Genomic DNA, 17,337 nt, shown 5'->3' on the forward strand with positions numbered 1-17,337 from the left:
AGACACAGGTGACACCAGTATATAGATAACAGAGATACATGCAATAGCTGTTGCTCACAACTCAGCGTCCTCTTCCCAGTAGAATGGCCTCTATAAGGCTGCATTTACACGTTCAGTGTTTTTCCTGGTCCATGAATGTAGTCTGCTATCTACCTCCATGATCCGTGCATAACCGTCCGTGTTTACATCCATTTTGTTTCTGTGTCTGTGTTTTTCATGGATCTGTTTAAAGCATTTTAAATTACATTGATTACATCACATCCATGATTTTTAAGGATGAACACGGATATCATATCTGTGTACATCGGTGAAAAACACGGATCTCATTGATTTCTATGCGGAATCCGCGCCGTGCTTCCGTTCCGAGTTATGACTTGTTGACGTGTTCTATTATTAAACAGAACGGATTGGAGATTGGTGAAAACACTGAACATATGACTAACCCAATACTAAGCAATGGGCTATAAATTTGCCTAAAGCTCACTGAGCACACCCACAAGCTTTTGACATTCATTTGAATGGTACAGGTCCTGTTTGTTGTATCCCATAGTCCATAGTGTCTCTAAATGCTGTTAGGATAACCCCCAAAATAATGTACAAAAATTAAAATCAGAAAGTAGAAACAGATTAGAAAAAAGAACATGTTTTAGTATCTGGCTTTACGTTGGGGATACATTACTTTTACATTCTTTAGATCAATTTACATAGTTTGTATGATAGGATAAAGCCACAGCTTTGCATTTGTGTGGTTTTAAAGGGGTTGTCCGGCGAAAAAAAATTATTCACAGAATAACACACATTACAAAGTTATACAACTTTGTAATGTATGTTATGTCTGTGAATGGCCCCCTTCCCCGTGTCCCACCACCCCCACCCGTGTACCCGGAAGTGTGGTGCGCTATACATTACCTGTCGCGTGCCGACCACGGTCTCCGATCGTCAGCAGTGACGTCTTCCTCGGGAAGATCCGCCAAGCTCCCGAAGAAGACGTCACTGCTGACGATCGGAGACCGTGGACGACACGACATGCGGTGAGTATAATGCACCACACTTCCGGGTCTAGCGTGGGTGGGGGGAAACACGGGGAAGGGGGCCATTCACAGACATAACATACATTACAAAGTTGTATAACTTTGTAATGTGTGTTATTCTGTGAATAATTTTTTTTCGCCGGACAACCCCTTTAAGGATTCTATTATAAGAATTGTGTTTGGTTTCACAGGTTTATCTGAAGCCTTTGAGTAGCAAAAGGCATTGCAGAGGACATAACCGCTCTCATACCCTATGATCTCACTGGGGTGTGTAGGTGCATTAAAGTAGTATACTGTGTATTGAAATACTGCACTGGATATGGATTGCTGTATTTACCTCCTAATTTACGTCTCCATTGACTTCTTAAGAATACAAATATAGAAATCAATAGAACATCCTTTGGGATTAAGGCAGTAACTTACATCAGCTCCATATTCTAAATTGGAGACCAATAATCAACAGCTACAGGGATGCAAACATAGCTACAGGGACAGAGACGTAGCCAGGGCTAAGAAGCAAAAGCTTCAACTTATTCCTTTGCTTCAATGGAAAAGTGCACTAGGGTACAATACATGAAAAATGCCATTGTGTTTTTTATGACACATGATGGTCAATTATTTCATATCTAAAAATGTCACTGTCGTTATAACTTTCAGAATCTAAATCAAATGTGGATGTGAAGTAAAACAAATTAGTAATTTACATTCATTTTTTTGTTATCATGCTAAAAACAAAGCTATACATACCAGAAATCCAGGTCCAGTCTCCTGAAGGCAGATTTTCTGAATTGTGCTGATTGAAAAAAAGAGACTAAGGGGTGCTTCACATGTAACGGAATTTGCAGCGAAATCCGCTGCGGATCCTGTAGTGTGAAGCTGAATGCGTCCCATACACACAGCGGATCCGCTGCCTGTATGGGACCCGGCCCCTTTAGTTCCCACACCGCCGGCCGGCCGCAGCCCCGTCCACGAGCATACATTACCTAATTGGCCTCACACAGCAGCGACGCCGAGCAGGTAATGTGTGCTATGTTTTTCATAATAACTAAAAAAAAATTTATAATGAATGTATATTAAAAACTTGCTTTATATCACATCTACTGTAGATTTAGATTTTGAAAGTTGTAACAACAGTGACACTTTAAAGGGGTAATCCAGGATTAGAAAAACATTGCTGCTTTCTTCTAGAAACAGCGCCACTCTTTTTCTTAGTTTGTGTGTATTCACTTCACTGGAACTGAGCTGTAATACCACACACAAACTGAGGACAGGTGCGGGGCTGTTTTTGGAAGAAAGAGGCTGTGTTTTTCTAATCTTAGATAACCCTTTTACTTTGCTGCAACAGCTGAACTGTCTTCAGTTTAACTGAACCAAGCTTTTAAAGTTAAAGGGGTTGTCTGGGCAGGAGTCTCTTTTGATAGTTGCCCGATATATTGATATATACTTATCTTCCAGCTCTTGCGCTGCCAATGCCCCCTTCGTGTGGCTGCATCTGGGTTCTGAGGCCGTGATGTTGCAGTCCCACCAAGCCAATCAGCAACTGGGGCGGGACACCACTGCAGCCACTGATTGGCTGAGAAAGCATGCAACATCAGGTAGAGTGAGGTAAGTGTTCTTTACTATTTTCAAACACCCCCTCCCTGGGCATAAATCAAAAAAGGCCGGACAACCCTTATATATCTGACTGTGGAGGACTGAGCATTTTGGAATGTTACATGGACAGCCCATTGATTTCCATGCCTAACCTTATGCTTCATTTTACCTGTGGTGGTACTGCGGAGTGCAAATAACTGATCTGATCTCTGGGTCACTCCTTCCATCACAAACTAATTGTCCAAAGCAAATAACACCTGCACAATTTCATACCGTTCTGAGTTTTGCCCAGCAGAGCCACAGGGCTCAAATTTATATTCAAATGTATAAAAACAAACAGATACTGGCCAGGAAACGGTTTTCTTTTACACCTCATCCAGCAGTAATTTGAAATATTAAAAATACATGAAGGGACTTTGTCCATCGAGGAGGAATAATAGGATAATTGCTCATTGTGACTCAGCTGTTTGTCATTCTGCGCAGCCCCATCTTTCAGAGATAACGGTATAGTTCTGTCAAAACACTGTTCTGCAATCACGTTCATTTTCAATACAATGACATACAAATTTTTTGCATCAGCATTCTATCTATATCACACCCAGATAATGGGGGAAATTGTCTGCATTTTACAAATCTCTTCCAGAGAATGCGCAGGTGACACTGAAACAGTCCTGCAATATAAATAAGCAGCCAATCTGCTGGGATTCTCTGTGGACCGGTGCGGGTTTCATCACAGAGGAACAAATGTTTGAATGTGACATTATTTCTCTCTTTCTAAATTGTTTCTACAAACAGGATTCGGTAACTTTAATTTCCCCTTGCAACTTGGATTTGTTTTGAAGAAGCAAAAATATCCAAAGTCCAAGTCTCCAGCACCATTGCGTTCGAGGTTCTGTTCACACTATGTTTATGCCAGATGTATATTCTGCATAATATAGACAAACCTATAAAGAAGTAACATAGCCATTGGCTTTGAGTGTAGATAGACGCCCTTTGGGCACACGTCTGAGAGTTTTCCATCTGGATACCTATTTTTCATGGTTGTGAATTGTGTATTCTTCTAAGCTTTTCAGATCATAATGACTATGGAAGTCAGTGCCATATGGACACAAACATACAAGCTGCACATTGGACACAAATGTGGTTTGAACAGAGCCTAAGGGTTTGTGCGGACAGCACGCCACATGCACATACCCTGTACAATGCCAGATATGGAGGTTCTATGATTCTGTATCATAGACCAGTTTGCCACCCATGTCCCACCATATGACGTCTCTTTGTATTCATTCCCTAAAAACAATGCTACCTTTTAAGCGGCCTTGGATTGTGATCTCTGTGATCGATGCCTTTACATGGCTCTAATAGTCATGTGGCTTTCTAATTTCATCTTTGTTGGCCGCACATCACCCATTTACATAGAGTGATGTGCGACTGATAACAGTGATTTAAATTTGCATGATTAGAAAAAAGCCTGTTTAACACAGCTAATGTATAAGTATGTGTTATCATGGCTGGAAGAAGGGGTGGTCCCTGAAACTGCCGTTCCAGGTGCTGTGCCTGCACCTCCCTGCTGCCTTGCTTAAATAAACTATGAAGACGCTGAATTGTTGAGTGCAGGAGTTTTCTTATTTGTTGTCTAATATATAAATACATTTTCATTTCTTTGTTCGAACTTTGCACTTTTGATGACCTTCCATGTACTTCATGGCTGTCATTTAATACAGTGAGCAACTGAACATTTAAAGAGTAACTATCAGCAGGTTTGTACTTAGGAACCTGCTGATAGTTCCCGGTAGCCACTTATGTCATCTTACCAACGCCCGTCTTTTCACCGTCTCAAGTGCCGTTGTTTTCAGTATAATTAATGCAAAACAAATATGCCAATTTACTCAATAGGGGTACTGAGTGTTTCTCACCCCTCTCACCCTGCCTACCTATACACATGCATAAGTAGGCCGGCTGCAATATGCATCAGGTGATGTGAGAGGTTAAGGCAGCGGATGGGCTTAATGGTGCTCTGGGAGGCTGAGAAACACCCCCAGTCCTCCTAACGAATGAATTACTATACGTGTATTGCATTAAAAGGGAACTATCAGCAGTTAGATGAATCTAACCTACTATGTCCCTAATGCACAGGAGACACTGTTCTGGTGCAGTTAGATCATTCCAGTAAGATTGTTAAGAGCACTGGGGCACCCATTAGGAGCACCGCCCTACCCCCACAGCGATGATGCACCCCTGGCCGTCCCGTCCCTCCCTAGGGCCCTATCAGCAATATGGGGGCAGGCAGTTCTCCTAACGGGTGCCCCAGTGCTCTTAACTATCTTACGAGACCGTGGAGCAAACTACTTACTGAAGGGGAATGGCACTGAGGAGGAAGGTAAGAGACATACCTTCCTTCTCGGCATCTCCTGTGCAATAGAGAGCTATCAGCAAGTTAGATTTGTCTAACCTGCTGATAGTTCCTCTTTTATTATCTTGAAAACTGTGGCACTTGAGACAATGAGAAGACTGGCGCTCATAAGACTTCAGCAGCTACCGGGAACTATCAGCAGGTTTGTGCGTAGGAACCTGCTGATAGTTCCCTATTAAATCAGTTTCTGCATGAAAATCTTTGTCTCCCATGATCTCTAGAACAAGGCCTCAACTGATTGTTATGAACAGAGTGGCAACCCATGCCACAATTCACTGTCTATCGAGTAGCCTAAGGTAGCTGAGTACAATGCTTAGCTACCTTCAGCAGCTTCATAGATAATGAATGCAGAGGCTGCATGCAGGTGTAACTCAAGCACTTGGTGGCCCCATTCTGACAATTTGACAATTATCCGCTATCATATATAGAATATATGGTGTTATTTTAAATCGGAATACCCTTTTATGTGTGCATGAATATGGGTAGGAGAGCAGGGGAAAAAGCTATAGGCTGAATGTTGGATGACAGATATGTAATGTACATGGCCACCTTAGAGGGGTTATCCAGTGCTACAAAACATAGCCACTTTCTTCCAGAGACAGCACCACTCTTGTCTCCAGTTCAGCTTTGGTTTGCAATTAAGTTCCATTCACTTCAATGGAACTGAGTTACAAAACCTGCACCCAAACTGGAGACAAGACTGGTGCTGTCTCTGATAGAAAGTGGCAATGTTTTTGAAGCGCTGGATAACCCTTTTAATGTATCCATAGAAAAGTGGTAGAAGAAGGTGGAGGCAAAAGTTTGTTTATGCATGTATGTGTGTTAGGTGTATAGTGACAGCTATCATAATACAGGCTGCTGTTTCTAATGACCCCCACTGACAGCTGTCAATCAGGGTCAATAGACCTACAGTGAGGTCAGAAATTGGAGCTATACTGGATGTAAAAATGATGTTGTATTACATCCATATGATACCAGAATTACAGAAAGAAGACAAGCTCTGAAGCACAAACTGCTGTTCTATAATAATCTAATATATATATATATATATATATATATATATATATATATATATATATATATATAAATCTGCCAATCAAATTAAGTACAAGCAAGTTTTCTAGTTTACATCAAATATGATATATGATGTTTGGGAATACAGACCTGATGCTTTAACTGTCTTTACTTCTGTATTGGACCCTAAAACTTCTATAGTATTTGGCCGATTCTACATAAGTGTCACACTATTATGAAGTATTTCGAAGCGTTAGGAAATCCTTTCCAAATGTTTAGATATGTTGGACTATAAATCTGCTCAGGACTTAATATTATGTAGAAAAATTTGTATACTCCTTCCAATTTCAAACAGGACTACAACAATGCAAAGACCATAAAACGTGTAAGCAATATTTCTAGAGGATAAAAAAAAACGATGGGATCTACTCTCTCCTATATCTGTCAATATGATTGAAGGTTGCTCAACGCTATATAAGATGCATATCACGAAATACATAAATCTGTAGATATTGAATGAGTTGATGCATCGCCAGAGATGTTCAGCCCTTTTATCAATAGTGTCAGGCTGTCAAACAGTGACTGCCACAGATATAGACAGAAAATGCATAAAACATGTAACTCCAGTATTTTGCTTTCTATTGATATATATTGGACACATATTGAAAAATGTTCTTGAATCGTATCTATCTATCTATCTATCTATCTATCTATCTATCTATCTAGTGACATTTAGCACCCCTCCCTCTTCTCCTTTCTCCTATAATGTAAATGAAATATAATGACTTTGGCAGTCTATTACTTTATCACCTACTGTATATTCTACTGCACTGCCACTGCACCATTTTAAATATGGATAATACATTAGCCCTGGGTGTTTTCTACCCAAAAAAACTTACATTAGACACGTCCACACCCTGAACAACCTCTCTACCTGAATGTAAATCTGATAAATGACAATTTACAGACCGGTGTAGACGGAACACAAGTTTCATTTGGAGAGTAGCTCACGTTATACCTGTATGATATAGATGACCATTCTGAAAATGAAGAAATATAGAAGGAAGCCTTGACCACCTGGGTACTAAATGAAGTATTTAGCCGTCTTCGAGTGTATCTGAAGATCCTATTAAGTATCGATAATTACAAACACAAGTGGATGAGGAGGAGTGTGCTATCACACCGTACCCCCGTATCACTATCACACGTCCGCCTAATGGGTTTCTGCACATTAGGAGGCATGACGGAGAGGAAGCTTGTTATCTTACCTTAGTTAGTTGAGCGATTTTCTTACACATCTTAACATGCAGTTCATGAGTGTATTCCTGCGATAGCAGCGGGCTCTGTTTGGATCCATTATACATGCCATGCTGATTTTTTCCCGAGGCCATTCTTCTCTTCTTTGCCTCTCTTTAGCACTGATCAGCAAGTGGGTTTCGGACTACGTAGGCACATCGAAGAGGGTTTTTGTATACAGTGAGAGTGGCTGCAGAGAAGAGGCAGCCAAGGCCCCCGCACGCTTCTCCTGTAACTGCAGATGTCCTGATCCTTCAGAAAGCAGCCAGGCTAGAGGAGCTGCAGCATGTGCTGTATATCTGTGGCTTCCTTATTGGACTAAAAGCTGACAGGGAGATGCCGGGAATTCTTTTTAGCATGCATTTCAGGAGACTAGCAGACAGAAGCTAGTACAGAGCTAGACACAGGAATATCTCCACCTAAACCACATATAATATTAACACCACATTCAGCGTCTGAGACGTTTTCTGCTTCTCTCGATAGATGGAGTGACATCACACAAGGGTTATTTTTGTGCGGCTTTTTTAAAAAAATTATACAGCAGGTCTTTTCTTCATGTATTGGAAATCATTTCTAATGCAGAGGTTATATTTACGGCCATATGTATACTGGGTTTTATATTGCTCTGGAAAGCACCAAATCACAGTCTTTCTTTTTACTACATAGGAATTTTATTGTTAGGATATATTGTTATTTCTGCAGGTCTACGGAATGGGTTTGCAATTTTTTTTAGTTGCAAGGATATATAAGATGCTGCAGGTTGTAAACGTCTGAGTTCACTAAAATGTCAACCATAGGCAACAAATAACCTGCTTAAAGGGTACCTATCATTTATATAAACTTCTGACATGTCATAGCGACATGTCAGAGGTTCGTATTGGTCGGGGTCCAGGTGCTGAGACCCCCACCGATCGTTAGAATGAAGGGGCAGATGCACTCAGTAGCATGCGTTCTGTCTCTTATTCTCTGTCTCATTGCTAAAGTAGCGGTTAATGGAATTTTAATGGAGCCCTATGGAACTTCCAGTAAAGCGATTACCAGAAATTCTATAGGGCTCCATTATAATTCCGTCCACCGCTACACTAGCAGTGAGTTGGAGATGAAGAGGCTACTGAGCGTGGCTGCTCCTTCATTCTAACGATCAGCGGGGATCTCAGCACCTGGACCCGGACCGATAAAAACCTCTAACAAGTCGATATGACATGCCAGAAGATTGTTTAAATCAGTGCTTCTCAAACTTTTTCTACTGGAGCCTCACCCAACAGACCAAGGCAATGCCTGGGCCTCACCAGACTCACCAAGAGGGTACCTGGGCCTCACCATATGTGGTGAAAGTCCATTTAAAAGCTGAGAATAATGCGAGGGCTACCTGCCACCTCTCTCCCAAGCTCTATATACTAATAAAGCAAGTACAAAATAAATGAATAACGTTGCTAAAATGGAGATTTTTGCAAACAGAAAAAGGACTGTGCAGATTATAGTTTCTTTTGTGAAAACTGGCTCCTCAGCTGGGCCTCACCAACAACTAGGGGGCGCCTCACTGGTGAGGCCTGCCTCACATTTTGAGAAGCACTGTTTTAAATGATAGGTACCCTTTAAATAACAATTCCGGATAAAAGAATACATTTCAGAATCACTCTTTTACCACTGTGAATACTTGTGCAGAATGGATAGGAATTTCCAAAACTCTATAGGTACCTGATTAATTTGCCAGTTTAAAGAGGTATAATGGCCAAAATAGACTGATAAGCTATCCACAGGGAAAGTCATCAGTCACTGATCGGTGGGTTGCTGACACCCAGAATCTCTGTTCAGCGTCTGCACTACACAGTGAATAGGATTGGGGGCAGCTGGCTCCATTCACTGTGTAGTGGTCAAACCTAGTTACTGCAGCTCACAGTTTACTTAAATAGGAGCTGAGCTGCAGCTATGCAGTCAACAGAACTGTTTCCAACCCATTCACTGTGTAGTGAGGGTGTTGAACAGCTGATCGGCAGGGGTTCCAGGTGTTGGCACCCCCTTGATCAGTGACTGATGACCTATTCCTTTGATAGCTAATCAGTCTGTTTTGCCCAAAAGTCCCCTTTAATGCAAATAGGGGAGTCGCACCAGGTTCCTTCGCAAAGCAATACATGATGATGTTGTCATGCATGGTGCATTTATGCCCAGTACAATGGAGAAAACAAGTGCAAAATGGGTTCTGGTGGATATCTGTGGCACTTGTGACTGTGGCGATCAATGGGTCATCTGTGACTGAGGCACCACTGAGGCGACGTATGGGGTAGCTAGAGTTTGCACTATGGGATATCTGTGACTGGCATGTGTGTGGACATCTATAGGTGAGGAACCTCTGCAGCATCTGTTACTGAATCACCCTGTTAAAGGACTATTCGGTTACAAAAAGAAAATGAGAATAATTTGTATATTCCATTTCATAGACTGTATTACTTGTGAGGGTGGGGTGATTTATGGCTTCTATCCATAGGGCCTACCACTCTGTTAAAAAAAATTCCTGAGGAAGAAGATGCATAATTTTATTGGCTCAAGTCCATTGGCAAATCATAAGCTGCTGTCAATAAAGGGGGTCCCTCAAGTGGCCTAATTATATGACACCAGGGGCAGAGTGACTAAGGGACCTATTACTAGAGTATAGGAAGGATCGTAATTGCAATCGTAGCTAACAACTATTGTTCAGTGTATTATGGGGAATGATTTCAAGTACTTTAGACAAAAGTTGTCTGAAACCACTGGCAGAATCAACTGACTCTCAGATGTGTATGACTTTAATTGGAGTTGTGCAAATGGTGTAGCCTCATGAGCTACTCTATTTATGTAAATCCAAAAGCTACATAAAGAGCACAGCTTGCAGGGCTGACGCCATTATAGTCAATGGGAATTATGCAAATGGCATAACTCTTACACTTTATCTGTTTTTGGCTTCCACACCAGCAATGGTGGCCAAAAGCAGGCTGGGTAACTTTCTTTATGAGATGTGAATACCCCTTTAATACTATCACTTAGGGCCCTATTACACAGAACGATAATCGTGTGAAAAATCGTTTAATCGTTCGAATTTAAAGATAATCGTTCTGTGTAATTGCAGGCAACGATCGAAAAAACATTCGTATATCATTGATCGTTGATTTAGATCTGAACCTAAAATTATTGTTAATTGTTCGCTTATCGTTCGCTGTAATTCCACATTCGTTCGCTCAAGTTCTGCATTTGTTCACTAATCGTTCAGTGTAATTGCACATTGTTCATTGTTTTGCTGGGATCAGAATGTTTTGCTGGGATCACAATAACGATCATAGTAACGATCGCAACTAACGATTATCGCTCTGTGTAATATGGTGAACGATTTCAGGTTAATGATAAACAATCTCGTTTGCGACCGTTTATCGCTAGTCGTTAATCGGTAAAAATCGTTTAGTGTAATAGGACCCTTAGGGACATATCAGAAGTTTTAATTGCTCACACCCCCAGCAATCATTAAGACAAATGGCAGAAATACTCTGCTCTGCCCATTCAGTTCATAGATTTTTTATACATCCATACGAGTGTTGAGTGAACTTGCTAAACTGTTCGACATGTTAAACTGTATGCTCGGCAAGTTGATGCTAATCCATACAATGCTAATGCAGAAATAAACAGGTACAATGCTCAGCTAAGGGCTTCTAGCCTGTCCATTTCAGCAGTCAGTGAGGTTCTCAGCACCCAGACCTCAACTGATAAAAACTTTTTTATTCAGATGAATTAAAAAAAAACTTAAATTCTAGTAATGCCAGCCTGAACCGGAGTTTTGCTGTGGTTGTGAGTTACACACAACACTTTTTTTGTTTGAGGCATTTTGGGGGTTAGCAGCATTTTTTCTGAATTTCAGCATGTTGAAGCTATGGTGTTTCATACCTCAAAGTTTGTGTTCTTTTAAAATTTTTATCACATGTTATTATTTAAAAAAGAACATGTTTTAAATTCTTTAATAGATTTTTTTTTGTTGAAAGGGGGGAGGGAATGCCTGAAATACTGCATCTTGGAGGGCAAATAAAAAATTGTGCAGTTTTTCATAGCAAATGCTATGAAAAAAGAATGTATGAAGGAGGTCTTAATCCCTAAGTGTGTTTTCTACTGCAATGCGTTCTGCACTAAAATATCAGCGATCGATAGTTGTCAATAGGTAAAACAAACTAAAGGATGACCCATTACTCTAAATCTGCAGACTGTCATTCAACAATGCCGACCCTTCATTTAGCTAAATCCCCAGTCTCAGGATAGAGTGGATACTGGCAGTTTGCCAATACAGAGGAGATCTGTCAGTGCTAAGAAGAAGTCTGCCAACTAAGTAATTTAATGACTGAAAAACACTTAAGGCTAATACCATTTGAGCAGATTTTTTATTTATTGAAGTTTTTTAATTGAACATGATGCACATGAGCACATTAGGCTCCATGGCCTTAAATGGTGGCATCTTCCTCCGGAGAAATGAGGTTGACCAATTTTTTTTTTTGTCTGCATGGTGTTCAATGATTTTGTGGTTTTACAGGCGTCTATAAAAACAGACATATTTTTACAACTCTTTTTTATACTATACAAATCAGTTTGTGTGCTTACAAAAACATATATATATATATATATATATATATATATATATATATATATAATAACTGGTGAAAAAAATACAAAATCAAATTGCTTTGTTAGCAGTTTAGTGTATTAATTTATACACCTCCACTGTACATATAGTGATACTTTTGCTTTAACATGTTTTTAAGAATAGTTAAAAACTAAATAAAAATACTCGTACAGTTTTCTTACTCTCCACCCATTCCAAGATGTGTTAACACTGAATCCTCAGGCACTCCTGCTCAATGAGCTGCCTGTATAATTCATGGCTGTGCCAAGTCCTCCAGATGGAGAAATACTCTTTATGGTCGTTCTCTGTTCTAGATAATGGATGAAGGTCGAGAACATATTTTCTAATACAGTCTTTGAAAATGGGTTTTCTTGCCAAAGAATACTACAGGTTGATTGTGAACAGTAATAGCTCCAAACCTCTCCGAGCTATGCCTTGTGTCTGCACTATATAGAGGTTTCCGAAATGTGGAGATTAGTGGAGAGGAACTGCATGGAAAGGGGTGGGGCCCAAATTGTGAAGCAGTTCTCAGTGCCTGTGATAACCTGGTCGGAAGGACTGGAGAGCTTTTTTCCTACCTAGAGTCAGAATATGGAAGCTTTGATTGTTGGGGGATGAGCCGAGTAAAGTCCCCTAAGTGTGTGAATACCATAAATCATATGTGTCCCTGCCGTTATGTTCCTGTTCATATAACAGTTACGAATTTAAAGGGAATCTGTCACTAGGTTTTTGCTGAACAGATCAGTGTATTACGTTCATCATTCTGCTCAGCCGTTCTCCTAATATGCAGGAGAATAGGATTCTTGCACACCCCTTCCCCCACCTGCTGATTGACAGTTGACTGTCCATACACAGCATGGATAGATAACTGCCAATGAGCAGCTGGTGGGCAGAGTTTTCTGCTTCTCATGAACATCCAAGACTACTGGGCTCATGCACATAATGGGGAGAAATAGTTATTGTCCATGTTATTCAGGAGGATACCTGCGACTCAGAGAAGTGATACATCATTCTGTTCAGTTTCTCTGTCACTATCGTATTTTTCGGCGTAGAAGACGACTTTTTAACCCCGAGTAATCTTGTCAGAAGTCGGGGGTTGTCTTATACGCCAGGAATGGTTGCCCCATATGGTGGGGGGGCTCAAAAATGGCTCACATCCCCACCGTATGGGGTGACAATTTAAAAAAAAAAAAAAACAGTTAACTCACCCGGGCCCGTTCCCGGCCTCCACGCGTCTTCTCCTCTGCTCTCGTTGCCGGCGCAGCTAGTGTGACGATGCCTGAAGCTCTCCCCAGAAGCCGTGCGTCTAATCAGAGACGTTCGGCTGCTCGGGAGGGCTCCGGAAGAATTACTCCGGAGCCTCCCGAAGCCTCTGTCATTCTTCGGAAGCTCTCCCGAGCAGCCGTGCTTCTCCGATTAGAGGCTCGGCTGCTGGGGAGAGTTTCGGGCATCCCCGGCGCAGTCAGTGTACGTCACACTGGCTGCGCTGGCAACGGAAGCGGAGGAGAAGACAAGCGGAGGCTGGGAACCGGCCCAGGTGAGTTAACTGTTTGTTTTTTTCCTTAGTTTAGCTGCAGTTAACCCCTGCCTGACAACAGCAGGACTGCGGTCAGGCAGGGGTTCACATTTTCCGGCGTATAAGACGAATCCCTGACAATCTGATTAAAAGTCAGGGGTCGTGTTATACACCCAGTGGCCTTATACGCTGGAAAATACGGTACTTTATGTTACCCTGAGATAGGACAGCATAAACCAACTGACAGAGTCTCTGTAAGCAGGATTGGATCTCAGCCAAATATGAGTATAATCTCTTTTTGTCTTTGGCTGAAATTTTTTTTGTTTGTGACTGTGCCAGCCACTATAAGTCCCCTTTTAATGTTGGATTATTCCAAACATTAGATGCACTGGAAAACATTTTGCTGGACAAAATTCTCACAGAGCATTGGACAGAACAGGTTTATCACAGAGAACAGAGGCCTAGATTGTACAGTTTGCAGCTTTTTTTTCATACAATTTATTTAAATTTCTTGTGGCAAACTCCTTAAATGACAATAGGTTGACAAGCCTAGAATATATATATATAAGGCTTCCTGCACACATGCATGGGGGTTCTGTAGTCCACAAAACCACAGTTCTGAGATTATGGACTATGGGGTCAACAGAAGTCTAGAAGCCCTGACCAAGAATCATTATATCACTTATTTATCGGCCATGCAGTGATCAGGGACACTACCGTTCCAATAGGTGACACCAGAGAGCAAACTGCTCCCCACTCCTAAATCGATATTTAGGGAAATTCATGCTGCTCTAAAAAGAAGTAACAAACTCGCCGACCTAACCCTGCAAATGGAAGGCATTCGTGCACAGATTCAATTGTCTGAGCAGATTTAACTAAAATGTGGAAAAACATTATCCAAGGCAAAAAACTAGAATAAAAAATTTGGAAGGATATATATCTTTGAGGAAAGCAGAAGTACAAACAATACTCGATTAAAATAAACAACTGAAATAAAACCAAATCTATGGGATAGACCATAAAGATGTAATATTCCAGAAGGGTCATAGAATAATAAGAGTGTCTCATGTTTGGGGTACAACGGGCTAATAGAGACTGGAGGAGACTCTCTAAGCACAACACTATTTAAGAGTGAAAGGATGAGTATTATGGGAGTAAATTAGCTTTTGGGAGGTTAAAGGGGTATTTCCATCTCAGCAAACATAGTTATACCTGTAGAGCTTGTCAAATTGTTATTTCTGCACATACATTAAAGGAGAAGTCCGGCAAAATGTTTTATCAAAGTATTGTATTGCCCCCCAAAAGTTATACAAATCACCAATATACACTTATTACGGGAAGTGCTTTTTTCCCTGCACTTACTACTGCATCAAGGCTTCACTTCCTGGATAAAATGATGATGTCACGACCCGACTCCCAGAGCTGTGCGGGCTGTGGCTGCTGGAGAGGATGATGGTAGGGGGACACTGAGGGACACAGGGCACTGGAGGGACACGGAGCATCCCCCTGCCATCATCCTCTCCAGCAGCCACAGCCCGCACAGCTCTGAGAGTCGGGTCGTGACATCACCATTTTATCCAGGAAGTGAATCCTTGATGCAGTAGGAAGTGCAGGGAAAAAAGCACTTTATAAGCATTTCCCGTAATAAGTGTATATTGGTGATTTGTATAACTTTTTGGGGGGCAATATAATACTTAAATAAAAAAATTTCCCCGGAATTCTACTTTAATTTAGAAAACTTGCCCCCTTCTCCTGATATGGTGTTCTTTTTCTCCCCATTGTTTCTACCATCACTCTGCACTAAAAACAGTGGTTCAGCTGGTGTATAAATAGCTGCAATGATATATACATACAATGTGGGGAAAGTAAGTATGTGATACACTGCAGATTTTACAAGTTCAAAAAAATTCCACAAAATCACATTCCCTGAGTGGGACTTAAGGGACTACGTACCAGGGTGGTTTGGTGATCTCCCAACTGGGAGGCACCCCCTGCCCTGGAGGGATATCGGGCTATTCCCATGTTTTGAGACTCGTAACTGAGACTCCATGGACTCTTCTTTTGCATATTTAAATTAATAGGGGGCAATGCATCAGCAGAGACTCTTCAGTGAGTACTCCATTTGATTTTTTTGTCGCTGGTCTCCCTGAGCTCAGCGATTGCTGTGTTTTGTTGGTCTATTTTTCATTGCCCCTGTTAGCCAGAATCCTACTCCACACTGACGAGGGGCAACTACCCCGAAACGATCGTCTGTGGATGGATGCCTGCCTTGGTAAACCCTTGTCATGTCACAATACTCGCCACAGAGTTAGACTTTGACGTAAAAGGGGCCACCCTGGTATTTCCCTATTTATGTTCCAATACTCGCAACCGAGTGGGACTGAAGGGGCTACGTATCAGGGTGGTTTGGTGATCTCCCCACTGGGAGGCACCCCCTTGGCAATAGGCTTCCCTCCCCTGGAGGGATATCTGGCTGTTCCCGTGTTTTGAGACTCGTAACTGAGACTCCATGGACCCTTCTTTTGCACACAAAATCACATTGTATGATTTTTAAATAAATAATTTGCATTTTATTGCATGAAATAAGTATTTAATCACCTATCAACCAGCAAAAATGCTGGCTCTCACAGACCTGTTAGTTTTACTTCAAGAAGCTCCACCTACTCTGCACGAATTACCTGGATCAATTGCATCTGTTTTAATTCATTACCTGGATAAAAACACCTGTCAATTCAATCACACTCCGACCTCTCCACAATGGAGAAGGCCAAAGAGCTGTGGACAAAATTGTAGTCCTGAACAAGGCTGGGATGGGCTACAGGACGACAGGCAAGCAGCTTGGTGAGAAGGTACAATGATTAGAAAATGGAAAAAACTCAAGATGACTGTCAATCTTCCTCGGTCTAGGACTCTGTGCAAGAGCTCGCCTTATGAGGTAATTATTATTCAGAAAAAGGTCGGGAATCAGCCCAGAGCTACATGGCAGGACCTGGTTAATGACCAGAAAAGAGATGGGACCACAGTTCCAAAGATTACTGTTAGTAACACACTACGCCGTCATGGATTAAAATCCTGCAGGGTTGCCTGCTCACGCCATCACAAGTTCAGGCTTATTTGAAGTTCGCCGATGACCATCTGGATGATCCAAAGGACACATGAGAGGAGGTCATGTGGTCAGATGAGACCAAAATAACAATCCCAGCCATAAAGAATGGGGTCGGAAACATACTTTGGGGATGCTTTTGTCCAAAAGGGGGCAGGAGGACTGGACCATATTGAAGGGAGGATGGATGGGGCCATGTATCGCAAGATTTTTTAAAAATTAGTAAGCGCAATTAAGATGGGTCGTGGCTGGGTCTTCCAGCATGACAATGACCCAAAACACACAGCCAGGGCAACTAAGGAGTGGCTCCATAAGAAGCATTTTAAAGTCCTGGAGTGGAGCCTGTGGAGCTGAACCCCAATGTTGCCCAGCGACAGCCCCAAAACCTGAAAGAGGAGTGGGACAAAATCCCTGCTGCAAGGGTTTGCCTAGGATCAAAATTACAGATCGATCAATTCCTTGAAGGTGGGAAAACTTGCAAAATCGTCACTGTATCATATACTTATTTTCCAAATAAATATATATATATATATATATATATATATATATATATATATATCAGCTATGTATACACCAGACCACTGTTTTACAGCAGAGTGGTGGTCAGTAGTCTAGGCAATGAGCTGTCAATGATGGGAAGGAAAGAGTGGGCATATTTTGAGCACCGTGCCTAGAGCTAATGGGGAGGCAGGGACAGTAATAAACTATCCCTGCCTTCTCTTTGGAATTATACACCAA

At 41.6% G+C, this 17,337-nt stretch overlaps 1 protein-coding gene across 3 annotated transcripts in view; it reads right to left on the reverse strand.

Moving 5' to 3' along the window:
* The window catches only part of FAM184B (family with sequence similarity 184 member B), a 71,659-nt gene extending 64,080 nt beyond the window's left edge, over positions 1 to 7,579 (reverse strand). For all 3 annotated transcript variants that reach the window (XM_069976471.1, XM_069976472.1, XM_069976469.1), the window contains exon 1: positions 7,320 to 7,579. In XM_069976471.1, coding sequence (XP_069832572.1) covers positions 7,320 to 7,442 — 123 coding nt within the window. In that variant the 5' untranslated portion in view covers positions 7,443 to 7,579. The remainder of the gene's footprint in view (positions 1 to 7,319) is intronic.
* Positions 7,580 to 17,337: the final 9,758 nt, after the last annotated feature.

Source organism: Dendropsophus ebraccatus, chromosome 7, assembly GCF_027789765.1.
Source record: "Dendropsophus ebraccatus isolate aDenEbr1 chromosome 7, aDenEbr1.pat, whole genome shotgun sequence".
In the NCBI taxonomy this organism is placed as follows: Eukaryota; Metazoa; Chordata; class Amphibia; order Anura; family Hylidae; genus Dendropsophus; species Dendropsophus ebraccatus.